This window comes from Drosophila eugracilis, unplaced genomic scaffold (assembly GCF_018153835.1).
Source record: "Drosophila eugracilis isolate 14026-0451.02 unplaced genomic scaffold, ASM1815383v1 contig_445, whole genome shotgun sequence".
NCBI lineage: Eukaryota > Metazoa > Arthropoda > Insecta > Diptera > Drosophilidae > Drosophila > Drosophila eugracilis.
The window spans coordinates 1,287,532-1,314,260 of record NW_024573311.1 but is presented as its reverse complement, the minus strand read 5'-3'; the positions used below and the strand labels follow the sequence as shown (position 1 = coordinate 1,314,260).

The 26,729-nt window shown below is 41.7% G+C and overlaps 4 protein-coding genes across 5 annotated transcripts; 3 read left to right on the top strand and 1 right to left on the bottom strand.

Annotated features, from left to right (window-relative positions):
* Positions 1-1,072: 1,072 nt before the first annotated feature.
* Positions 1,073-3,018, bottom strand: LOC108110508 (juvenile hormone esterase). Of its 2 annotated transcripts, XM_041819036.1 has the most exons (4): positions 2,123-3,018; positions 1,861-2,068; positions 1,345-1,804; positions 1,073-1,287 (listed from the first exon to the last, which is right to left on the bottom strand). In XM_041819036.1, the coding sequence occupies exons 1-4, from the start codon at positions 3,008-3,010 to the stop codon at positions 1,101-1,103; spliced, it is 1,743 nt and encodes a 580-aa protein (XP_041674970.1). In that variant the 5' UTR covers positions 3,011-3,018; the 3' UTR covers positions 1,073-1,100. The 2 variants fall into 2 exon arrangements, with proteins under 2 accessions (XP_041674970.1, XP_017075077.2); XM_017219588.2 differs by lacking the exon at positions 1,073-1,287 and having other exon boundaries at positions 1,552-1,798; positions 1,854-2,068.
* A 7,162-nt stretch (positions 3,019-10,180) lies between these two features.
* LOC108110464 (transcription factor glial cells missing 2) lies at positions 10,181-14,505 on the top strand. The gene is made up of 4 exons (XM_017219532.2): positions 10,181-10,633; positions 12,539-13,268; positions 13,332-13,422; positions 13,517-14,505. Exons 1-4 carry the CDS (start codon positions 10,623-10,625, stop codon positions 14,503-14,505), a joined length of 1,821 nt encoding a protein of 606 aa, XP_017075021.1. The 5' UTR covers positions 10,181-10,622.
* A 933-nt stretch (positions 14,506-15,438) lies between these two features.
* On the top strand, positions 15,439-18,156 carry LOC108110844 (thioredoxin-2). The gene is made up of 3 exons (XM_017220088.2): positions 15,439-15,577; positions 17,387-17,533; positions 17,654-18,156. The coding sequence occupies exons 1-3, from the start codon at positions 15,554-15,556 to the stop codon at positions 17,801-17,803; spliced, it is 321 nt and encodes a 106-aa protein (XP_017075577.2). The 5' UTR covers positions 15,439-15,553; the 3' UTR covers positions 17,804-18,156.
* Positions 18,157-18,978: 822 nt separating this feature from the next.
* LOC108110843 (galactosylgalactosylxylosylprotein 3-beta-glucuronosyltransferase S) lies at positions 18,979-25,457 on the top strand. The gene is given in 6 exon segments (XM_017220087.2): positions 18,979-19,746; positions 23,523-23,795; positions 23,855-24,117; positions 24,265-24,537; positions 24,539-24,617; positions 24,678-25,457. Coding segments are annotated over 6 exon segments (1,245 nt in total). The 5' UTR covers positions 18,979-19,451; the 3' UTR covers positions 24,740-25,457.
* Positions 25,458-26,729: the final 1,272 nt, after the last annotated feature.

The window sequence follows — 26,729 nt, the reverse complement described above, 5'->3', positions numbered from 1 at the left end:
ATGGGTGGTTGGATATGAAGCGTCATGTGTTCTTATGCTATGCTAATGAGCGGAGGGCAGGACACGAGCCACTCGAATTGGACGACTCCGCTTTTGACATTGTCATGCTCTGGAGCGTAACCAAACTCCGATAAGAGCAATAAAAATGAAAATACATTTGTGAGCGACCCACTAACGGCAAAGTGGATGAGGCATCAACATCACAGATGTGCGGTGGCAAAAATTGAGGCTACTGCGGAGGTGGTCTGCACTTGAAGAAATGTTTTGGGATAAAAATAAATTCTTAACTGGAAATCTTAATAATTATAGTGTTTAGCAACTAAGAGTTTTTAGGTGCTTTAAAATAAATAAATCGGGGCCAGTTCAATTTCCAAATTTTTATTACGAGTTCAAATCAAAACACAATTAGCTCAGCAACAAAACCACGCCGAATGCAGAGGTACAGCTTAACAACCAAACTTCTAGCTACAGCAGTTCTACAAAAGCTCCCTGAAGCGCATGCGCTACAAAGTAACGGTAAAGCGCATGCGAAACTGACATAATCAAAACAAAATAGAAACTGCTGATAAACCCGCTGCTGGTCATCCGTCTTTGCTTTGGCTGCTTGGCGCAACATATAGAAAGCATGCAAAAATTAATAAGGTAAGGGTCGGTAAGGAAAAATCTTACATAATTTCTTAATTTTTTTCATTTATTAAAAGTTTTTATTTAAATATACTTATTTTTATCGATTTCTATAAGAAGTTGTGAAAACCTTATAAATATGTATATTATTTAATATTTTATAATAATACTAAAAATATATTTCTCTCAGTGCCTAAGCATAGCACGCGATCAACGACAACCCATAATGCACGACACGTAGAGCTGTTATCGGGTGCCGACTGTCGTATAATATATGCACCCACACAGCGATGACACGAAGACCCAAAACAACTTTCTAGGGGGAGGCTCATCAAATTGGAGAGTTGAAAATATGCCAATTGGCTTGTCACTTGGCAACTGAACATCAGCCATAAAACAAAGTAAAAACAATTTAAATAAATATGCCTAGTGGCCTGTATTTAAGAAAAGTACAGTTGTAAGCTAAACACTACCCCTTAAACCTCTTTTGTCTGGCGACGCCAGTTGAGGGGAAAGAGTCTTTTCCAGATCTCATAGCGTTCGGCATTGAGGTTCTCCTGAAGAGTTAGGTGTTTGCCAATATCTAGGTAGTATCTCTTCTTGAAGCTAAAAGGACGCCAGCGGATGTCCCTCAGAGCCAAGTCAGTGGGTTTATTGGGATCGCTAAAAGAAATATTTTTCAGTTTAAAATTAAATAATTTTCTATCATTTAACACATACCCCTTATAAGCAAAGGCCGAGAACATTCTGACCATAATATCCACCATACGGAATTCGTCATCATCTTCAGTGAACATGCGACTGATGGAGGGTTCCACAAACAGATACATCAGATCGTCATGGTGAACAACCCCATAGGGTGCATCTTCTGGATAATAAATGTGACTCCTTGAACCCGGATACGAAAATCGATAGTAGTAAACCTTCGTTGATCTGGCAGCCAAATGGACAAAACGATGAATGCCAAAACCAGTCAAAGCATCTGAGTAAAGATTGGACAAGGCCTCCAGGGAACGATTGGCTTCAATGGGCTGCTGCTGGAAGTAGTGATTCCTTAGTTCTTGGGTAATATTGGACACCCGTGGATCGCTTGAGTTGTACATAAAGAATACAGGAGCCAAAGACTCGAAGTTCTCGTTGAGGGCGCTCAACTGAGAGGGACTTTGAAGGATGGCTAAAGATAATATTTGTAATATAGAAAGTAAAACAGTTTTTTTGGAGTAACTTACACAAGGGCTGGTCCCACAAACTCATCCTTGGTCATTCCCGTTATGATAGGCACCTTCATGAAATCATCGTTTTGATAGCTTTTAATAGGATCCTCAACCAGAAACCGTTCCTGTCCAAAGTCCGGCTCAATAACAGGTTTCCAGAGAATCAAAGGATTGTTCCTGTCAAACTCAAACATTTTTGGCAAGGTGTTTGCATATTCCAGGTAATGTTTCTATGAGTTACACGTCATAAAAATATAGTTAAGTTAAATTCTTAAAAAGCTTACCCCCCTTAGGCAATCAACCATTTCGGTGACATTCTCCGTATGACAGTGGAGCAGCGTTGCCTGCTTGGTGGCCACATCCATTTGGTGGTCCGGCAATGCCCACTGACCCGTGACTGCTCCACTCATCACGATGGCTTTATGAAAGAGACCCCTTGACATGGGGGAAACCATATGCAGGGTTACAGCCATTGCACCAGCGCCATAACCCAAAAGAGTAATGGAAGACGGATCTCCTCCGAATCGAGAGATGTGCAGCTTGACCCATCGAAGGAGCTGCACCTGATCTTTAAGTCCCATATTCCCAGGAGCTTCCTTGCTGCCTGTTGCCAGGAAACCCAGTGATCCCAGACGGTAATTGAACGTAACCAGGACCAATCGACGATCCATGAAGTACTGAGGACCCGCGAAATTCTTACTCTGACCGGATAATGAGTAGAAACCTCCTGGGTGAATGAAGACGATCACGGGTCTTCGTATATTCGGCTGTGACTCGCTGGGCAGCTCCTTAGTGTATATATTAACACGTAGGCAATCCTCGCTCACATCGCCACTAATAAGACCCAGTTGAGGGCACTTGGGACCATCAAAGGTGGCGTCTAGAATATCAAACCATTGCTCCACAGGTTCAGGGGGCTGGAAACGAAGGCGATCCACCGGTGGTTTAGCGTATGGAATTCCACGAAAGGCGTAGAAATTGCGACCTGATTGGGAGGGCAGAATGGTACCGCGGATCTTGCCCAGAGCTGTGGTGATGACCAGGTCCGAGAGCTCTTTATTACTCCCAATTGGGTCATCCTCATCCGGTGCAGCCTTGCTGAGATCCTCCACACTGGTTTGGCCAAAAATAAGACCACAAGCAAGCAGAACGAATCCGCAGAGACGCCACATTCTGCCAGGTTCCACGCGATACTGTGGATGCTGGACCATCAGATCTCGGCTTTTATAGCCGCCGTTCTGGCTGGGATTATGTCACATAAAGTGCAGAAATTGATGCGATTCTACTGGGACACTGACATTGGGCGTTGTTCCCTCCGCGGGATCGCGGACGCGATCGCGATCTCTTCCCATATCCAATTGCAACTTCGGTTCGTAGTTAGCGGCAATCCATAAATAACCCACACCGCCGCCGACCACTTCCCACACACACCCATCGCACAGTATTATCCCGACGGCCCACGCTTATCTCTTCTGGAGCGGCTCTTGGCCCGCTCCAATTTTCCCACGTGAACTTGTTTGCGTGCTTGCGGCTTATTAGATTAGGTGTGCGCCGGAACACCCTCCTAACCCCAGTTTAACCTCGGCGACCTTTCCCAAAAAAAAAAATTAGAGCTGAAAAGCGATCCTTAAATGCCCGCTAATGGCGTTTAATGGTGAGCACAAAAGGTGCGCAAGTCATAAACTTTGGCGAGGAAACACAACCCTCGGCAGAAGACAGAAAACCCTGAAGATATCCTCGAGGCCCCGAACTGATGAAGTGTGTTAGGACTACCATTGTCCTGGTCTTCCTTTCGATTCGTTTCCTTCCTTCCTTCCATTCTTCATCTTCCCTTTTTGTCGGTGGTGTGTGTGCTAAGATCAGACAAAGGCGTGCTAATTGGATTTATATTGGTCTCTTGGAAGAAAGGGATCTGGTAGCTGCTTCTGGCCAAGGGTTTTCGCCCTGGGCAGTGTGAAAATGCTTTGTTTTCCACTCTCTGATGAACTAATCCAATATATATGCTCTGATGTTCAATGGGAACCAACTACTTTTGAGGGAAACCATCACATTATGATTAAGGGGGATCTCGAGAGCTCCTTGTGATAGGCATTATAAATTTAAGGGTTCTGATCGGGTGTATTTCTAAATGTTTCCAGTATATTGGATAGTTATAAAAGTTTTATAATATAGATTCTAAGCTTGTAACTCATTTATATTTAAGCAAATATCTGCCTTGAGTGCAGGGGCTAAAAACTCCCAAAGACCACAACTCAAAACCAAGAAGATGGTAACTGAAAATTGATGGCACAACCAGCTTGCAGCTGAAGAGAAACTTCTTTGGTTCTGCTCACGTAGAGGTGACATCTTCTCGGCTCCTTGGGTGTTGTTTTGTAATTCTGTGGTCGTCGTCATCGTGCCTCGCATTACTAGGTAATTGTAACGTCATCCGAGGCACGGGCCCGGCAGGTGGCTGCCAAGGCAGACGCCTCCGACTGCCTGACGCTAATGACACCAAACATCGACGATGATGTCTTGCCATGCGCCACAGGATGTGTCTGGCTATGGCTCTGGACCAGCGTCTTCAGATTCTTGAGGCAGAGTGTGTGAGATGTGGCATTGGAGGTGTGAAGTGTGCAATTGCCCTCGGGCCATAGATCTCCTGCCGAGCATTACAACCAAGGAGTTCCTTAAGATGACCCGTTGTGATTTTGTGGGATTTTCCTTATAAAAATGTTAGACTCTTAATTTCCACACTGATTTAATTACTAGACATTTAGCCTAGTGACTTGTGTGTGGGCTTGAATATGGAATCCCAGGAAAACACTGATAGCAATCAATATGGAAAACATCGATAGCAATCAGTGAGGAATGTTAGAAAGATAAGAGAAATTGGCAAGCGAATATCCAAAAACCATACTGCATGACTGTCAAAAGGTATAATTTATTAGCCCGAAATTAGCATCGAATTCTGGTACTATTCAACGGGCCAACCCTCACCTCCCCTCCCCGGTAAATGTACTTTGACTAATGAAACGTTTGCCATGGTTGCAGTTGCACTTTTTTTTTCGATTTTGAGTGTCCTGCTGACGAGGTCGTTCTGGGCCAAATGATTCGAGTTATTTATGGCCCACAAAATCGTGGTGGCTGCTGTCCCCGTCATTGTTTTGTTGTTTTGGTTGTTTACCTACGGCTTTTTAGGCCTATAAATTCCGTATAAAAATTGCCAAATATTTCGCTATGCATTTCGGGTTTTATTATTTGGCTTGGTGTGTGTCCTTTGCTAATTTGAATGCGATAATACGCCCGCGATTCTGTTGTTAATTAGTGGGATTTGTTTAGGTGGTCTTTATGATTCCCGATGAAGCTCACCCGGCAGGCACGCGACAAAGGTGTAACAGTTTATGCGGGAATGGAAAAAGAACAGAGTACTTCGTATGGCATATTAGTTATAGTTTGGACAATAGGACAAAGTAGATGTTAAGGGAAATCTGGCGATTTAGTTGAAGTTTCTATTCGGCGAAAAAAGAAACAGAAATTTACTAATTCGCTAAAAGTATATTTTTTTCCCTCTTTTCTTACCTTTATGTTTACACTCACAGAACAATATCTGTAGACAATGCAATTTAAATATCCATTAGGCAGCACTGCCTGCCAAAACAGCTGCCCCGCCTGATGAACTGCCTAACTGACTGACTGATATCAATCACTTCTCTGAATTCCCTGGCCCGGAATCCGCATATGCAAAAAGAGGCACAGCAGAAATAATCGGCGAGACATAAACAGCAATCGAGGGAAACGGTAAAAACTGTCAAAGGCAATTGTCATTGGCTTTGTTTAGACTTGGAATCCCAGCCGTTAGGAGGCTAGGATGATCGATCATCCAGGGGAGGAATGAATCAATACATCAATCTCGAGTGGGCTGGCTATGATGCCCAAATGATCGTGGGAGTTTCTCATTTCTCGTGTATATTCTAGTTTTGCACCTTTCAAGGCTTGCGCTGAATCTGAATGCTGAGCACGTGCTGAAGACTCTTTGCCCATAAGGCATTTAAATCTCCAAGTGTCGTCTAGTCGGAGCAACTGAAGCAGCCGAAGACGACGACGACAACGACGACGAAGAAGAAGGGGGAGAAAGATGTAATAAAGGAGCAAAGGACCAGCATAACTCTGGGCCAGAAGAAGTGCAGCTGTTGGACTGGCGGCTTGCCGCAGTCTTAGCCACTTCCTCTTCGTGGTCTGCTTGAAAAGTGTATTGTGGAGTTGGTCCAGGCTAACCCGTGCCATCGCCAACCCGTCTACGTGCCCTGCATCCACACACGCCCATAATTTCCGAAACTAAATTAATTGTTGTTATTATTATTTACTTTGGTTCGTTCTGGGCGTACCACCTGTTATCCAGTTACACTAATTGAATATCAATATTCTGATTCCGCTTACTGAACGCAGCACTTTTCATTTCTATAATCCCCCCTTGATGGCCTGATAAGTTAGGCTCAAGCTCAGGTTCAAGCTCGTTGCCATAATCATAATCTTAATCATAATCGTAATTAACTTAAACGGTTATGTTGACCATTCACTTCTTGGCGTCTTCAAACTCCCCGTTTCCCTCAATCCTCGATCTTTGATTTCATCCAGCTGCTCTTGAGGCAGGTCAAGTCGTGCGTGCCGCTGTCGTCTGGTCTGGGATCGGGGATCCCATAGGATGACTTGATTTGTGCCACATGCGGGATGTTGGTCAGTTCGCAATTGTAGGCCATCTGCAGATGCTAGGTTCTGGTTCACTTAACGAAATCGAAATCGAAGACCAAATCAATAATCCAGTTAAGCTGGCTTGGCTCTCGTCACCACCCAGTTAGTTGGGCCTTTATCTTATCGCCGTATCTGGGACACAGAAGCATTGGCTTTTAATTAATGCGCTTTAGATAAAGAGTTTGGCCAGGACAAGAATACGGTCTTTCTCAGATTGAGATAACATTCTTAAAAAGATAAGTTTATTTCTTAAATTATCTTAATAAGTTTTTATACTCTTCAAAGGAATATATATCCAACCTTTTGAGATGGCGCTTGGTATCTTCCTGTTAAAGAATACTCTTTCAGAATGCAACATTAAGTGCCTGAGGCATCTAACTGCAAATGCAAGGCACCTCAAACGTGTGTATCCATCAATTCCATCTTCAGATCCCATTATGAGGGTCGAGTTCCTTGACACATACCACTGAAACAGCAGTGACCGTCCCCCAATCAAGCTGCTCATGAGCAGAGCGCATTAGGCCCGGAATGGGATCCCGCCCCAAGCTCATTATGCAAACAATAACTTGGAGGGAGGATGACGATGTCGGGAGCCAACTCCGCGGGGTTGATTATGCCGCGAATGTGCCGAATTTTCAACAGTCCATTTAGCTGATTAAAGTGTAGGACAGCGAAACTCCGGCAGCGATGCGATTTGGGGTAATTTAAGTGATGAGGAAATGGCAGGGTCTTTAAGCACCTCCGGTGCGAAAATTACAGTTCTCAATCAGCGTAATTTTGGCACCTTACCTGCCTTACATTGGCAGTATATTCGGTACTCGATTCTCGGTACTTTTGATATCTTCTTTTTTCATATGGTTTTTTCTCTTGATTTTCTGTTAGGCGAAAGAAGTCATAAAATTAAATTTATGAGTCATAATTTTACGATCAAAAGTAATTCGCCCTGGGAAGCTGTCCTGTCCTGCGGCTATCGAAGCATTCAACCCATGTAATTGGGTTCTAATCGACTTCATTTATAAGACCACGACTCCAAGATGGCCCATTAGCATTGGCCTAACACGTCGAGGGCTTCCCAAAACATTTGTTAAAAATTTCTCAAAAAAAAAAACCTTAACTAAAAATCAATTCCTCTTGTTCGCATTATTGTTGTTGCTGGGATATTTTTGTGGGTGATGTGAGCGGGATAGCAATCAGTCAATAGGCAAAATCGTTAATCCAACGAAGTTGTGCGATGAGCTTTGCTCTAGGGTCTATGTCTTTGACTTGGTCTATTAGCGGACCTCCCAGCGTGACGGCCAATTAATTGCGTAAATGGAAAAATTGCCTTCGGTCTTTGTCTTTGCTGGGTGCCACAAAAGTCACACTTCACTGTGGTCCGAGATTAAGCTACAGTCGAAGAAACAATTTGTGGGAATATGTCAACAATCAAGTATCTATGCGCCAGTCGCCATAGGGGTCATCAATATCAAAGGTTGTCTGCGAGATTTTTCTTAATTAGGGTAAGCTTTGATTGCAGTCGTGACTATAGCTTTTCTGGTTAAGGCTTACATTTTAAAATTAAAAGAAAATACTCTTTAATTGCTATAAACTTTCTTGACAATAACATTTCTCTTAGTGCATTTTACCAAATTAATTATTAATATTTTTAGGTCATAATCTCGAGTTGGAAATCCATTACAATGTACACCAGTTTGTATTTATTTTAACAGATCGATGATTAATTTGATGCGCCAAAAACCAAATTATGGAATATTTTTTTTGAGGAAAACACTATAAGACCCCGCACCGAGAGACCCCAATGACAGGCCCTTCTTGGAACAGCTGGAGCTTGGCGCTCTCAGAGCACGCGCTCATTAGAGATCAGCTCGATCCCAGCGTGACTCTGGATCTATAACTTTGAGGTGGGACCACACCGGGTGTGTGTACCTACATTAAACTACGAATGCTTATAAAATAATGTTAGGCAATTAATTGAGAAAACCCCAAAGGCAGCTGCCTGAACGATAATGCCGGATCGAGATGGTTAGTTGGGTAAACTGTTTAGGTAGTTGTAAAATAGTGAAAATTTCTACCACTTTATGGTTGTAAGGCAGAAACAAACATATATGTTAAATGTATTTGTCACCCGTATCATTTGCTGTGGAGCGTTAAAGCGACAACAGCAGCAGCAGCAGCAGCAGCGACAGCAGCCATTTCCAGGTCGTTCGCTTAGTACCGCGTAGTTACGCGTCTCCAGGCCCAATCCCGTATATCCACTCGGAGTCGGAGTCCGAGCCCCATCTACCAACTCCTGCCCCTGTTTTTCTTTTTAATTACGGGTCACAGTCGCTGAGCAGAGACAGCGGCAGCAACAGTTGCCACTGGTCGCGCTGCCACTTTTGTTACCATTTTCTGTACATTTCCTGTCAACGGCATTTTCAATTTTCACTTTAACGCCTATTTGCTCCTCCATTTCTTCTCCCCTCCCCTTCTTGAATTGCTCTTCTTGGCCATGTCTGTTAATTGTGTGTGTGCTACCAAGTGGACGCATAAATTGTATTTTATTTTTCTATGCCCTGTAACTTTGGCCCAAATGGCGATGCGGGCTGATCAGGTGAAAACAAAAGACGCAGCTAACATTAGGCCCAGAAGTGCCCCCGTCCCTGCCCCGAAAGAAGTTCACCCTCTGGCTGATCTGGCCCTGATATTGCTGCCACTTGTGTATTCTCATGTTGTGGCTTCTAATAAACGTTACTTTTAAGTCAATGACCAAAAGAGAGACGGTGCTGGAAAGGGGTGATATATAAAAATGTAAATATTTATACAATTTTAAATAATATTAGGCTTTTTATCTCCAATTGCAGTATCATTATTTTTCTACATCAAAACGAGATTTTATTTATTGACTTTTGAAAGAAGAGAAACCTTCAGTGTTCAAATTTTTTCTTTTACAATTATTTTTTCAAATAAAGCTTTTTCGTATTTTTAGTATTCCCAAAACAAAAAGCCATCATTTCGGCTATCGGAATGTGTTATGTACATTGTTATATCGTATATTACCCAGTCCATTAATCATTCCACTAATCTGGCTAACATTCCCAACGATAAACTCTCCCAAAGGTTTCCATTTGTTGTTTTTTTTCTTGTTGTCAAATCCTTAAACAGAATTAAACAGAACAATGGACACTGATAAGGGGCATAATAAGTAATTAAATTTCTGTGATGCTTATCGAGTATGTAGTACCCCCACCACAAGAAAATTCCTCCATCCCCGAGGAACTGGAAAAACTCTCGGAAGAGAGAAAACCCGCTGATGCGATGGAATGAATGGCGCGAGTGTGTGTGTGTTTATCCGACCAATCGGAGTTGAGGAGCGACGACGACTGGAAGTGAGTGAGTGCCTGGAAGGCAATGTATCTGACGGATACGTTTTACCATTCTGCCAGCTGCGACGGCTCCTCTTCGTGCTTGCGTGGAGTTTTTGGCAAATTATGCGGGTGGCTCGTCGCTACAACGCCTGTGCCCCGCTATCTCCCGCTTCCCCGCCTCTTTTTGGCATTTTGTTGGTTTTTGTAGGTGGAGCCATACACATCCAGAGACATAGCTGGCTATGGCTATAGCCATAATACCATTCCTTTGTTGACAAAACTTGGCACCACTCGCTCGCCGAAGTTTGTTTTTGTCTGCTGTTGCTGCTGCTGCTTGTGCTGCTGTGCTGCTGCCGCTGCTCTTTTGTTTTTCGAATCCGCCAGATACGCTCGCACATCCCGCCCTGCAGGTTGTTTTCGTTGCCCAGCGAAAAGGTCGTCATTCTCACGGTTGTCTCTAGTCGCGTGCGCAATTCAATCCAATCGTATCCAATCCGAGAAACTTCAACTAGCGACGGCTATCCGCGGAATACAAGTGACCAGTTGTTGCAAGTGCCGCCTTAATTGGATTACAATGCTCAAGTGTGGCAAGTTTGAAGAGCTTTCAAAACTCAGAAAACTCATTTAAGTGTTCAGTTGAATGTTTATTGGTTATACTTTTTACACCGACTATTATCTGGATTAAAGAAGCTGTTTCATTTGGAATATGGTTGTTATGTAAGTTGGAGAAAGGTTCCTTTACAGTAGCTTTCTATCTAAAACAGTTATAAATGCTTAGTAAAGGTACTAATTTGTAGATTTATTTAAAAATGTGTGCCATAAAGTGAAGTTTTCCCATTGAAAGCACTAAATATATATAGTAAAAATAAACCGCAAGGATTTGCTTTTGCTTTTATATTACTTATAGTAGGAGTTCATTTTCCACTCTTTTCCATTTTTATTTGCCAATTTATTTATTTATTTATTTATTTATTTATTTTAAGTTTGACAAACTAGTTATTCCCTTATATGTTTTAAGTTTGTTAAAATCATTATTCTTCAAGAGCAAACATACCCTAAACATCATAAAATTAGCTTAATAGATTACTTTTATTAGATCTTTCAGTTATATTAAATATTCTGATACAGTTTTTAGATGCCTTGTTTGTCCTTATCTTACATCCATATAATGACTCAGAAACATCACAGCAATAATTACTCCTAATCTAAGCCCATTGAATCTTTGTTGACACGCGTTAAAGCCCAGCATCTGCGTAAGTGTTGAGCTTAGAAACACCTCAGATCAATCTCAGATGAAGAATGGGCCACAAATCAAACGTTAAATAGGCAGCGGGGGAGGTTAGGAAAAATGTAAATGATTTCAAACGCTTTATTATCACGCTGAGCATGGGCCACAGCTTAGTTAATGGCACTCCGACTCCAGACCGCTCCAAAGAGCCGCGGGGTGTGCCTCGGATTTTGAATTTCGGATCTGGGGATCTGTGACTTGGCGGACCACACACAGACGTAGGCGGAGCGGCACTCAAGTGAAAGGGTCAAAGAGCTGATGATGATACCCCCCAGTCCCTTCGATTTATAGAGACATATTTTCTAGGTGACAAACTTATTATGAGCCCTAGGGCCCAAAACCCACAAAATAGAATACAGATCGGGAACGAAGTGAGACGCTATCAGCATCAGATAAGCGCGACTAACGAGCGCCCCGAAGTGTCGAGCAGTCAATTTACGAACCCAAAACAAAGCGAGCCACTAACCACGAACAGGTTCAATCACGGGGGAACCCAGAGACCACCAAGAGGTCCCAGGCCGGGCCTCGCACAGGTATTTGGTGTTAGAGAGCGTGCAACCTGCTGACTTCCAAGTAGACATAAAAACGCTCAGGGGACCAACCGACTGACCGACCGACCGAACGATCGATGTTCCAAACAAATTTATTGCTAATTGCAGAGCGAGCCTCTAATAACTCCCACACATCGAGAATATCGACTGATCTTGACTGATCTCGACTAAAGGGCCATCGAGTCTAGCAATACCAAGCTGACTCACTTGATTTGCTTTCCCTCCGCCTCTTGACCTGGCGCTCGAATTACGATGCTGACCAGCTTGAATTACTTCCCGGAGTAGATTTTGGGGCTAACGGTACCAGCCCTTTAAACTGGGCCTAAAGACCTAAGCGTTTCATGGCGCTCATAAACCTCACAAACGTTTCATTTGATTGGCGTTAGCTGATCTGGACCCCTACGAAACAGTTTAGGGCGCCATTAAGATAGGATTTCAATTCCTTAAACGATGCTTAGGCTTGAGCGATTAAGTCACATTTAAATGGATCACTTAAAGTTTTTACTTGAGGTTAAATGTGGTAATATAAAAGTCTTGCTATTGGGAATCAAACTGTGACTCAGAGCGTTTTTCCTAAATAAATTCGTGGATTGCGGAGGTCTTGTAGGTAATACATACAAGCAGCGAACTTAAAAATTAGAAAAATGTTTGTATAAATGTAAAGCTTTTTCCTTGTTTTATCATGCAAGCCATTTCCCTTTCCTATTTCATTACTAATATTTAACTATAAAAACAAGAATTCAATTTTGAACTCACATTAAGTATATACCTAATCTTTCACAGAAATGGCTACACCTTCAAGACGCAGCAACTACTCACACAGCAGCCCGAACATTCTCAGCAGTCCCAATTCCTTCAGTTGCAGAGTCAGGGTCCGAATCCAAGTCCTGGTCAACAGCAAACAGCTGGCTCCATGACCATGCCGGCAGCGGCACCGGGCAAGGGCAAACGGGAATGGGATATCAATGATGCCATTGTGCCACATGTTCCGGATCAGGAGTTTGACGAGTTCAATGAGTGGAGCGATGGTCATGTCAGGCACATCTACTCGCTGCACAACGAGGAGGCCAAAAAGCATATATCCGGCTGGGCCATGCGAAATACGAACAATCACAATGTTAATATCCTCAAGAAGAGCTGCCTGGGAGTCCTGGTCTGCTCCCAGCATTGTACACTTCCCAATGGATCGAAGATTAACCTTCGTCCGGCCATTTGCGACAAAGCCCGGCGAAAGCAGGAGGGCAAAGCTTGTCCGAACAAGAGTTGTCGTGGCGGAAGACTGGAAATCAAACCGTGTCGCGGACACTGTGGCTATCCGGTCACCCACTTTTGGCGGCATTCCGGCAATGCCATCTTCTTTCAGGCCAAGGGAGTGCACGATCACTTGCGACCGGATCCGAAGAACTCCAGTGTTTCCAAGAGGGCTTTTGGCAGGGTGACGCTGGGAGGAAAGTCTGCCAATGGATCAGTCGGAAAGAAGTCGGTCATTGCAGGCTTGGTTAAGCAGGTTAAGGTGAGTTTAAATAGAGAGTTTGGCTTTTGGAAATTTTATCTTTAATTTATTTTTTAACAGCAGCAACAACATAGTTTGATAAGCAAGGTCCTGAAGCGTCCTGCTGCCAGCAATCCTTTGGGACACTCCGCTTTGGATATATACCAGTACAATGGTAAGCTTAATTATCATCCTCAGAATAACTATACGATTTTTTTGATTTAATATTACTTTTGTTAAATTCCTATAACAATTTGCCTTCTCATCAGCCTGTGGCAAGTGCACAACTTACAGCCACTGCACCTGCAGCTACCTGGAGGACACGACCACAGCGAGGAGTCACCAATTGTCGCAGTCATCGAATTATGGAACCAACTCCTGGCCTCTGAGTGGATCTGAGTCTTCGGCGCCCTGTGAGACCGCCGCAAATGTTTTTACGGTCAACCACCAGCACATTACCTACAACTATCCCATCTACCATGCAACTCCGGCGGCGGCAACAGCGGCACCAAGTAAATCACCCAGTTTGCCCTACACTTGCAGCATTTCGGAACTGGCCGCATACCAGCAATCATCCAGTGGGAATGCATACACCATGGGTGCTTCCGTACATGGACATACCCAGTGTCAGGGCCTAACTTACGATTCCAGTCCACAACTGGCTACACCGGAACCGGAGTTCATCAACTACTCGCAGGTCAAGCACTTTTGTGGTGGTCAGGAGGAAATCACCTGCAAAGGTGAACCTGGGGCGGGTGTGCCGCCCACCATCAAGTACAATGCCACCGTGGAAACTCAGCCGTATGTGGAGGATAACTATGACTACTACTATAGTCCCAAGACGGAGTACGAGATGCAGCAGCAGCACCACCATCCACAGCACCACCAGTCGACGCACCAGCAATTCGGGGGTAATCAATCCGCTGGGCATCATTACTACGAGAGTGGCAGTAGTTATAATGGAGTTAGCTACTTCGATACTGGAACCACCACGGCGCCGGGAAATGTTGCGAGTGGAAACAGCTTGGACACCGGATACGGGAGCTACTACGATCACTACTCCAGCTACGAACAACAAATGGTTGCAGCGGGTGGCTTTACGTCAGCCGGAGGATCCAGTGTTCCGGCAGTGGCACCCCCACCTGGCCACCCACCTCCTCCACCGCCACCGCCCACGCTGACGTACCACCATCACCATCACCACCACTTGCACCATTCGGCGGCAACGACAGCACTGGCCCCACCGGCCACCCAATGAATAGTACTTAATAGTTCCGGACACCGGAGGATTACTCATAGCCGATAGATACATTAAGTACCATAGCATTAGGATAAGTTGTGAAATCTTAATTTCCATCTGTACGAATAGTGTTAAAAAGTTTTATCATTGTTTTCTTCGGCAAATAAATTATTAAAAATGTTGATTTCTAAAATTATATACATTGAGTGCCAATTTTTTGAATGGCTAAAAGGTGAACTAAATTTCAAAAATTTAAATATTTTAACAGCGTTTTACGGCAGGTTCTATGAACCAGAGATAGGAGACGCTGTGTGTAAAAAGATATGTAGAAAGCATACCAAGGGACAACAAATTGTATTTTTATAAATAATCATCCAAAGTGTATCATAAAACAAAACTTTTAGCTTAAAAATGATTGAATAAAATTAACGATTCTAAGTCCAAATAAATAATATTTTTATGTAGGTTTCATTCATTCTTATAACATTTTTACTAGCGCCCCTACCGTAACCGTATAGAACCACTACGAAGTCGAATTCGGACTAACTCACCACAGACGACAATAGTATCTAAAAGAGAGAGAGAGAAAAATTCTTGTCGGATTGCAATGTCGCCTTCAATACTTAGAGAAAAAACTATCGGTATTTTAAAAACTTATAAGTGAAATTAAGAAATTTTGTTGTTGAAAAAAAGGTACAGAAACAAAAAATGTCCTTTTATAGCTAAAACAATTTACCATTTAATATACATGTATTTTTAAGTTTCCAATAAATATAATTATTTATTAGGACGCCCTCTAGCGTACTAGCATCGAACCATTGCAGAGTTGAAATTCGATCAATCTACCTCGCATAACCCACCTTCACCAAGCGTCGCCGCCAGCGCTACAGGGAGAGCGTGAGAGAGAGCGGCATCTTTTGACGAGAGTAAAAAATCTATAAAAGCAACCGCACCGTGCTCTTTGCTGAAAAAAAATCTAGCTGCGTGGTTTGAAGAGCTGCCCGAGTGCTAATTAAGTAACTTTTGTACATTTCTACCGGTTCCAAATCTACATTTCCCAGTCAACATGGTGTACCAGGTGAAAGATAAGGTGAGTCATTTCAACCGGATCTTTGAAACTATCCATTTCGTATCAGCAACTATTGGGTAACCTAATAGCCCCAACCCTTGACCCTTTGGGTTCTGAGTGCTTCTCGCTCGAGGCACTGAAAATATGGTAAATGGAATCGGCATTCCAATTACCCAGCCAGTCAGTCCGAATGATTGGATTTTCTACGCTTTTTGCCATACGCTCTTGCATACGAATAGGGCCGACGTACTGTTATAACGAGTAAGAAAGCGGATACGAGACGAGATAGTTCGAATAGCGAAAGATAATGATATCATCCCATCAAATGGACCGCAGAGCGGGTCTCAGCGTAAACCGAAATTTTGAAATTCCCTAACCGCTTGCCTAGAGTTCCATTCACTAATCTGACATAGTGCCAACTATATACTATATAAAAGCTATCTATATGTATATGTGTATGTCCGTCTGGCATGAGTTTGCAATTCATTATCGTGGTCGAGGCTTGGTTTGTTGGTTAGAAGTATAGTCGCTATATCACAGGGTGTGCTCAAAAAGTTGCGCGCCATAAGAAATGCTGTAAAATTGAAAGAGGAATGGGATTTCCACGGGAATAAGGGGGAGACTAAGAACCGGTCGTGCGCAACTTTTCATAAATACTAATATCACGTCAGTGACATACAAAAGTAAATACTTGAAAGCATTTCTGATTATTTTGTTTCCCAATATTCTCTTATATATATTTTTTTATATATAGAACACTCTCAAACATTGCCCCTCTTTGAGGTCTAATTTTATACATAAAGCCACAAAAAATGTATTACGATTATAGAAATGGGCTTATCATAGGCAAATAGAAGACACTAGAATTAATTTAATCAACAACTAAGGGTCAGATTTGGAATTTAAAAATATTGCGTATTAATTGCCATTTTTTTCATTGTTACTCAGATCTCATATTAGACAATGATTCACTGGTTTTCAATATTCCTAAACAAGTTTGCGTCATCTTTGAATGGAATAGTCTTTAATAGTCACCAGCAACCATCAGCATCTTAATCATCTGAAATCTATGAGTCTGCAATGAAAATGATCTCAGCCTGACCATTATATGTAACAGGGAACAAGAGTTTTTATGTTAATAAGAACAACTTGTATCAAGTTAGAATTACTTAATGCCTTATTCAAATTCCACCAAAACCGGTTGCTCATTCCATTTGAAATCATCAGTTTCATTAGAGCTATTTCTTTGCATGTGTTCTACGATTGCCATCGCCAGCAATTAATTAAAGGTCACTGGGAAAACGTGTCATGGGCCGAACAATGGGTGGGCGGAAGGGAAGAGGAACTGCCCACAACCACACCACACCTCTTAGCATGCATATAATTTCGAAATTCTTGAAATATTGATTTTTTCCTAACTCGGTCAAATACAGAAATTGTAATGAAATATTCCCAAATTCACAAGTTTGTTGCCAATAGCTTCGAGGCACAAATATTGAACCCGTCGGCCGTTGATTATTATGGCTGATTACAACTTGGCAACTTTGGGGATGTCTGACAACTTTGTGTGAGAACAGAACCGCCTTATCGCGTACATGTCCAAGATAATGATGGGGTCTCCCCTATACATATATATACATATGTACATTTACATCGCTATCGGATCAAAGCTTGATAACCTAAAATCATAAAGTTTGAAATTATACTCTCACCTTCTTTAGGAGAGGGGATTAAATAGGGTCATTGGAGGATTGGAAAATCAATAGCGTTAATTTGTGTTGATATTACTAAACGATAACACTAATTTACACTTTCAATTCCCATTTACAGAACGACCTCGATGGACAGCTGACCAAGGCCGGCGGCAAGCTGGTGGTGCTGGACTTCTTCGCCACCTGGTGCGGACCCTGCAAGGCGATCTCGCCCAAACTGGCAGATCTGTCTACGCAGTACGCCGACAGCGTCATCGTCCTGAAGGTGGGTTTCTTATTATTAAGATTCTTTGTGTTTCCCTAAGAAAGTTGTTATATTTTTTGTTATATTAAGGAACTGTGAACATCCAAGTCCGAACCCTTACTAAGCTCTATTATCCAACAGGTCGATGTGGACGATTGCGAAGACATTGCCATGGAATACAACGTCTCCAGCATGCCCACCTTCGTGTTCATCAAGAACGGTGTCAAGGTCGAGGAGTTCGCTGGAGCCAACGCCACCCGTCTGGAGGATGTCATCAAGGCCAACATCTAAGATGGCTGCGCATAGACGTCTAGCTGTCCCCTTTATCCACCTATGAGTTCTCTTCATAACAATTAGTTAATTATTCCATAAGTGCAGGGTTTGCTACGTCCCTTCTGTTCCATGTATTTCGCAGTCACTCGAAGCTGCAGTGCAGCATTCAAAGTTCGATGGGATGCAGTGGCAGCAGAAGGAACCGCAACAAAAGTGAGAAACTAAGTGGCTTTTAATCGTAAAATTTGCTTAATTAACAAAAAACAATAAATCACACAAAGATTGTTCATTTTTTATTGAAAACATTAAACAAACGCAATTGTAGCCAGTTGTCCAAGAATAAAAGCTAAGAAATAAATGTAATAAACATTCGCCGTTTGTAATATACATTAGCTTGGACCGGAATTTCTGGAGTGGAGCGGGTTAGGGCTTAAAGAATTGCAAACAAAATTGTGAAATGGAAGCCTAGTCAAATATCAGTAGCCACAAAATATCCAGACAAAGCCCGTTATGGTTAAGTAATAACGATTAACATCGGGTAACTGCCGATTAGATAAGATACGGCGATAGCTTTGACACTCAATAGTCAAGTGGAGAGAGTGCTTAAAAGGTAGTAGTAGTAGTAGTAGTTCCGGACTAAAAACTTAGTCTAGACTAGATCAATATTATAATTATAAGATTCTGGACTTCAACAGTTTTTCGTGTTTAAGGTGTTTAATTTGTTTAGAATATGTATGATGAATTCTTTATAAAAGAATATTAAGTCAATTATTTGTGTGTTTTTAATTTAAAAAAAAAAATTTTTAAAAGTGGTTATATAAGAGGAGTAGACTGCATAAATCTGCCAAATTTAAATAAATTTGGATTGCAGTCTGTAAATACAGATATGTACATGTTTATGGCTTTAAAAAAATTCGGCAGTATATTAAATATGTAAATTGAAAGTATTAAACACCAAAGTAACAACTGTCAGAAGCTTAAAGTAATAACATAAATAAATTAAAAACAATTATAAAACAATTTATTTAAATATTCAGAAATAATCCGTTAGGGCTGGGTGCATAAGTGGTACTGTATTTAGTTGAGATCCAAACCACATGCAACCCTGCGTCAGCTGGGCTGGTGGTGGTGTTGGTGGGTGCTCCGCTCTCTCTGCTAACGAATTGCCCGTTTTTTTTTATAAGCAAGTAGAAACTCACCGAAACAACAACAGCCAAACTCGCAGCGGCATAAAATACAATAAACCCAGCAAGCGTGAGAGGCAGAGAGAGTAATAGAGCACGGCGCGCGGGTTTCGGGCTGAAATAAGCAATATTTTTCGTGATTTTCGAGTGTAGCAGTGTGTTTTGAGTGCTTCCGAACTGTAATTCGTAATCCGCGACAGAAGTGCTGTGGCCAAAAGTTCACCTTTTTTTATAGCAACAAGCGACGCAAGCGAAACGGAAATAAATCAGAGCACCCAAAGTGCAGATATGTCTAGGGAATTTGCATAATTTTTCGGGTCGCCTTGGCCAAAAGTTGTATAATAAGATTGTAAAAATCACAAGGTATAGACCAGGAGTGTCGCTACAAATGGCCGGGGCATGCGGCACCAGCACCAGCACCACCCCATCGACCATCCCAGCTGAAAGCCCCACCAAGACGAAATCCCAAAAAAAATCCAAACATGTCTAGTGCCCACTACCAGGCACTCGAGTCACAAACTTCCGACGAGGATAACGAGGACATCGAGCGACGGCAACATCCGAATCATCCACGTAGCACCACCGTCAAAACCACCGCACCTCATCCCATGGTCAGGAAAGGGGCCGTAGCCAGGCGCCGCTGCCTTCTGCCCCTGGCGGGTGGGGCACTGTTCTTCATTGCCTTCTGCTACTTCACCCTCAGTGGGGAGACACGCATCACCCTGGGACTGGGCGGTGGTTCCGAGGACTCAGAGGAGGGATCTCATCGCGGATTAGGTAAGCAGCGAGTTCAGTTTATGGAAACCCGACCCGAAGACTGGTTATTAAGGTATACTCGGCACGACCAGAAAGAAAGAAAAGAATTCAAGGAGAATGTCACTAATAAAACTCAAGAAACCGAACTCAAGATAGATAGGCATAAAACCAAGACTGCAAAAATCCGGAAACGGCATCGTTTCAATGCAAATATCCGTGAGTCACGCTTCCTTCTAAATTCGATCCCATTCGGTGGGCAGTGAGTGCATTTTCACGACCGCTGGCCAAAAGTGAGTTCGCCACTCTGCCACCACTTTCACTTTTAATTTGGCCCACTGCCAATCAAAGCGCAGGTTACCCTACAATTTGTGGGGAAGTTTAGTGCTGGCAAAGTGTTTGTTGTTTTTAGTTTTTGGTTGGAGAAATATGTAAGATATTTGCTAAAATGATTCATAACTCAAGTTTATCAATTATTTTGTTTAAATAGACTTAGAAATAATTTGAAATACTTATAATTCTAAGCCAATTTAAAGCATATAAAAAATATGAAAATATGTGGAATTCTTTTGGGCAGATTAATTGTTTCTTAAGCGCTCATAAGATTATTTTTATTTACAAACGTCAAGCCAAAGAAGCCTCGAACAAGCCTTTATAAGTCGTTGTGACAGCACCACCCATATCCGAGTAATTGGCTGTGGTAATTATAGCAGTGTAACTCGTCGTCTCGCCGCTATTGCCGTTCCGACTTTGACTATTGGTTAGTTTGTTGGCTTTTTATTATTTAACCGTAATTGGATCTATTTGGTAACTATTGTCTTTCCCAAACGCGATGTATAGATGGATGTAGGCACTATATCTATGGCCACCCACCCTCGCCTGCAGCGGCAATTACATCGATTCGCCTGTTGGTCTTTCTTTTTATTGGCATAAGCGATAGCCGGGACAAGGTCTAATTTTACAGCTTACTTGGCTTTTTCCTTGGTGTTTAGACCGTTTTGACCATAAAGAAAGCTTTATAGTATGTATGCAGTAGTTTAATCTTATCTATAGGTCAGTAGGCTTAAATTATTAAGTATTAAATTTAAAATGTTTACTTGAAAACAACTTTTATATCGATTTATAACAAAGCTCTATATATGGGAATATCTTTTCTTTCAAGTTTTTTCGTTGTTTATTGGCTAATTAAACTCGCGGAATAACAGCTGGATTTGCAGAACGAAAACAAGCCAATCGAAATTCAAGGTCAACATTATGCTATCTTCAAAGTGAATTAAAATTCAAATTATCAGAGTTTGATTAAATGGCTCAGATTTAGTATTAGAAATTTAATTCGTCTACTTCTTCCGGCGTATGATCTACACACAATCTAAGCATACAAAGCCGAGCAAAGTGCGCGATTTGAGTGGCACCAATTGTCTAATTGCATATTTCCCCACAATTTTCTAGACTCTAGATTTCGCAGTAGCTCGTTCTCAACAAAAAATAGCTTTTAGCAGTTTTTTTTATTAGGCGAATAGACTTGATTGTCTCTCATTTCGTGAGTTTAATTCACACATCTCAGACGCTTATCAAAATCTTGTATGAAGAGGAGAAAGGGGGCTGCTACATGGAGGTTTTTTGTTGCTTGCTGTACCAGACCTGAAATTTGAATATATTTTTATAATTCATCTAGCATTCGTGCTGTTTTATTTGGATCATCTATTTCAATTTTTAGTATCTTTTCAATTGCGCGTGTCGAGTGTCTGCTGTGATCTCTCCTCTTGTCCCACAGCTATTGTTGATCGAATTCTAAGCGAGCCCCCAAACACATTTGACTGTGCACTTTGGGGCAAGCTATCGTAAAACTCAATCGCCAATTGGAATTGTCTAAACAAATATTTACAAATTTGTGAATTGCCCCACCATAAATCTACATGCCAATTCAGCATAATTTGAAACACATGTAGAATAAAACTTTGATTTCAAACGTATGGTTGGGGATTTATATTTCAATTTATAACGGACTATAGCTTTATCGATATCTATATGTAAGAGGTGCTTCAGATAACAATTTAGAAACATATTAAATATTTTACTTGAAAAAGGAGTTCATAGATAAGTTTTGAGTAAATATTTGAGCCTAACATTGCAATATTATCTTTGTTATAATGGTGAGATAAATATTGTATCAGCTCAAAAAATGATAAAACTGTATATGCGGGTGGGTTAAATTAATATATTTGATAAAATAGTATTATCAGTGGCGTGCGCTGTACTTCATGATGATAAACCAACTCAAATGAAAATTCCATCCACCACTTAGCCCACTTTTCAGCATTTTTTTGAATATCACTGTATTACTCATTCAAGCTTAAAGTCCGCTTCATTATCTTAATTCTGATATTTATTACTGCTGCATACAAACTTTAATTAAAATTTGATTTAGCAAATACTAAAAGTTGGTTAGACTGTTTATTAATCGCATTTTAGTCATTCATCTTTTTTGATTTACGCTGTTTGACTGCCCTTATCGTAGGTACTCATTAGCCAAATCGATCTCTTCGGTGCGGTGATACAAAAAAAGAGTGAATGAAAACGATAAGAGAGAACCGTAAAACAATTCGTGACTAAGGCTGCTCGTAGATCAGGTGTTTGGGGAATTCTCAATTGTCTGTTATCAGGTTGTGGGCTGCGCTCTACATCATCTAGATATCGGTCATAATTAACCGTAGAACTATTCAGTGTGTGTGATTGTGCCTAGATTGGTGTCGCACCCCATCGATAAGTACTTGGTTTATCTGTGGGGTCTGATGGGTTATAAATGGTATGAGTGGGAATGGAGTCGACGGAGTGCTGGCACCCCACTTAACTCACGACAACGTGCTCTGGGGACAGTCCCACAATCAGTTTTATATCAGCGAATGTTAATCTTCATTAGGCGGAAGGTAGACGTAAATATTCGTCATTCGGAATACCCACAAAACCATTATGTTTCACATGATGGTGGATCGAGTCCGTCTGGTTGGGGTGGTGGTGCACCACATTTTTGGGAAATATTTGCTTTGTCAATATTTAATAACTTATTAGGGAATACTTTTGCCTGCCTGCCCCTCTTTTATGTTACCAATAGGTCTGAAGGGAACGGCATTTTTGGGGTTCCAATTTGTGTATTTATTCGCCTTTCATTGTTCGTTTCCGGCTATCAGTCATATATATCGGAAATGTGTCTTCCCTCACCTGTTTAGTTTTACCAATTGCGTGCTTTTCGCTTTTCTTTATGGATTAATGGTATGGTTTCCTAATGGCATCGCCGCACGCAGTTGATCTAAACACATTAACGCATTGATAGGAGGCGGAAGATTTCCAACACCGATTAAACCACTAAGTAATTAACTGGGGATCTCTGCTTTAACGTTAGATCTCTGATACGTATGCATAGAACAAACATTTTAAACCACAATTGCTTTGCTCTTCAGTTTATTTGCTTTATGACAGGCACTTTATCTTTGCGATTTTAGCCAAGCTTAAGTGAATTATTGTTTGGCATAGTATTTAAGAGACACTGATTAGCACCTTTTGAGAAGTTAAGAGACACCGCACAGACTGTTTATCATCGCTTTGTAGCGTCCGATTGTCATCTTGGCACTAAGGCACGTAGTTATGACTGACTGCCTTAACTGCGCCCAGAGGTCAATGAGTGAGCTATTTTTGTAATTGAGAATTCTGATTAAATCATAAAATCCACGTCACCAGGCTATGGTATTTCAAAAGTAATTGACCCAGTATAACCTTATGACTCTCGGTTTGCTCATCCACAGATAGTATACACTTCCGGCCACTCAACGAAAGTCTCCACATTTGCAGTGAGAGTTATGAGGATCGTCGGCAGTTCATGCAGGACAAACCGCAATCTGATTATGGTCTGTTGCCCATAATATACTTTGTTACCCCAACGTATCCACGGCGGGAGCAGATCCCAGAACTAACTCGTCTGGCGCACACTCTGCTACATGTTCCGCGATTGCACTGGCTGGTGGCCGATGATCAGGAGAAATGTAACGACTTCTTGGACACCCTGCTCAACCGATTCGGTAACTAATTCTGATAACTATCAGATGAACTTGAAATTTAACAAATATTTTGCTTTTAGGTATTCCCTTTACCCACATGGTGAGCCCTATGCCTATCAAGTTCCGGAATGAAAAACCAGCCCCGCGAGGCGTTGCAAATCGCAGGGCCGCTTTGCAGTGGCTTCGACAGCACAATCTTACTAACGGAGTTCTATACTTCGGTGACGACGACAACACCTACGATCTGCGTTTGTTTTCAGAAATCCGAAAAACTCAACGGGTTTCCATGTTTCCCGTCGGCCTGATAGCTGATTACGGGGTCAGTGGGCCAGTAGTGCGGAGGGTAAGTTTTTTCGTAGAATACAACCTTGATAACCGTGATGACTCGTGCTTAGGGTTATTCAAGCTATCAGTAATTTTTAAATATAAATTATAAATATTATCTAAAAAAACATAGTAACCTAAGTTTTAATATTTCTTTCTTCTTTAGGGCAAAGTGGTGGGTTTCCTGGACTCTTGGGTGGCCGGTCGACGCTGGCCAGTTGACATGGCCGGGTTTGCCGTAAATCTGGAGTATATGGCGCAATATCCCTATGTAAACATGCCGTATAAGCCAGGCTATGAAGAGGATCTCTTTCTGCGTAGTATTGACCTGCAAATGAATCTGATAGAACCGCGAGGCAATAACTGCACAGAAATTCTTGTCTGGCACACCCAGACGAAGTCTAAAAAGATGGGAATGGTTCGGTTAGAAAGTAAATACTTTGGACGAGCGATCTAATCTGGGCGCCCTACTTCTCAACCTTAAACTAATGGGCGTGGCCAGTACAACTGAAAATGAAGGTGAGTTATAAAAATTAAATTTGTAAATTGGAAAATCTTATTAATAATATTTACTTTTAGGACGCAATGCACTGATCAGTAAGAATGGTAAGGAGAAAGCGCACTCCTACTTTCTCAGCTGAGTCCCAGGATCCAATATCCAGAGTGGCGTCCAAGTAATACTCATAGATTAATAGAGCTTAATGTATAATATTAATGTAACAAACCAAATCTCGAATCAACTGTATCCTGTATTTAAGTGGAGTTATCCTGTTCTAGTTATCAGTCGTTTTCGCACTGCACAATGTCTACATAGATGTATCCCCCCTCTGTGTTCTCGGTTCTCATCATAATGTACTGTTGATAAAAATTATGAATGTACTGTTAATTAGTTGTAGATAAGTTCGTTCGTGATAGCAGGTTAGGCAACACAGTGAAGGCCACAATTATAGGTTCATGACTTATTTAAATATATATCATAATCGGTTGTAAAGACAGCTATGAAAGTGTTTTATTACTTTCTTATTCTACGTTCTAATTTGCTAAGCAAAATTACGGCTTTTCTTTTATAAGCTATACTGTATAGACCAAGACCTTAGGGTGCTTGATGTTGTTACTTATCACCTCATCGACTTGCAACATTAAACACATATCATATAGCTTGGAATAAATTATTTAAGCTTTCTATATAAGTTTTCGAAATACATAAAAAGCAAGCAGTTTAGTAACGGGCAATAAGTTAAAATGACCATTGTCATTTTTAGCATAATCTTAAAGTGTAGCTTGTAAATCAGTCAATAGGGTAGTGAGCCATAATGTGAAATAAATAAATGCTAGTTTTATAAAGCTTTCTCCATAACAATAAATGATGTTTTGCTTATTTGCTTGGCAACGGATTCTTTAAAGGAAGTATGGTAAGCATTTTATAAATGAATGAACAAAGAAGTTTCATCAGAATTCGTCTTTAAGTATCCTGGAAGTGGAAATGACACAAAAAAGCAAACAATACTTTTCAATTAACTTTACGTTCCCTCGTCATCAGCATCCTTTTCCCTAGACCTCAGCTCATTCCTCAACCCATCTCATCTTTTACTTTGCAGTAGTTCACTTTGAATGCCCGACAGCATTTCGTGCTGGCTGAGAAAGTCTAATAGCTAAGAAAAAGTTGCATCTTCTACTCTATATAAGAAAAGAAAGAAAGAAAAGTTTCTAGTCTTTGATACCCTGCAATTTTGACAAAAATCAAGAAGTAGGATTAATTGCAGGAAATTTTCAATAAAAATGATTTAAAAATTTCTTTAAAGAAGTTATAAATAAATAGTTTATAAGCCCTACTTATCCCTTTTTGAAAATCCTTCTTTAGGCACTTTTTTAAGTCTTGTCAAGTTTAGCCTTTAACTACCTTAACCCAGAGTGAGCAAACACTTTCAAGCTCCAGATACAAAGCCACCATTGAAGCAGGTGAAACTGAAAACTGGGATCTGGTAACTGGTAACTGGGTGCCTGAGTCATTGCAGTTGGGAATGGCAGGAACGTGTTGCATATGCATCTTCTTCAATGCGAAGTTATGAGCCAAAGTTTCGTTTGCAAGACGAAAAAAAGGAGTTGTGTGCTACGTGTGAATGAGTCTCCGCCGGAGCAGAGTTGCTCGCAATTGGGGGCAAATAAATAGTCGGGCCAGGGAACTTTTGTGCGCTTCACCGGAAATTTGTTTGGCAGGAAAATTGCTTTAAAGTGTCACGGGGCTGTTGGCATCCATTAATACTCGAGTGGCACACCCTGGGTGGGCTCAATGCTGTGAGCCATCATGGAGGAGGTGGCAAATCGAAAACAACTTAGAGCCATGGGATGGGCTCTTGATTGTGGATTGTGGCCTGTGTCACCTCCTGTCTGTTATGACCAGGACCTGACCCAAACGGCGATGGCCCGCATTAAGCCATTAAAGCTAATTAAACCCAGCCGCCCTGGGGCTCAGACTAACGCCATCAATCCCCTCTATATAATACCCTCTCCCATCCCAAGTTGACTTGCCTCAGCCGGATGGCGAACGCTTTATTAAACGCAGTTGCCTCTGTTGCCATCGCCGTAATGAGTGCGGCTGCCAGCAGACAACTTGATGAGGTTGCGATTGAT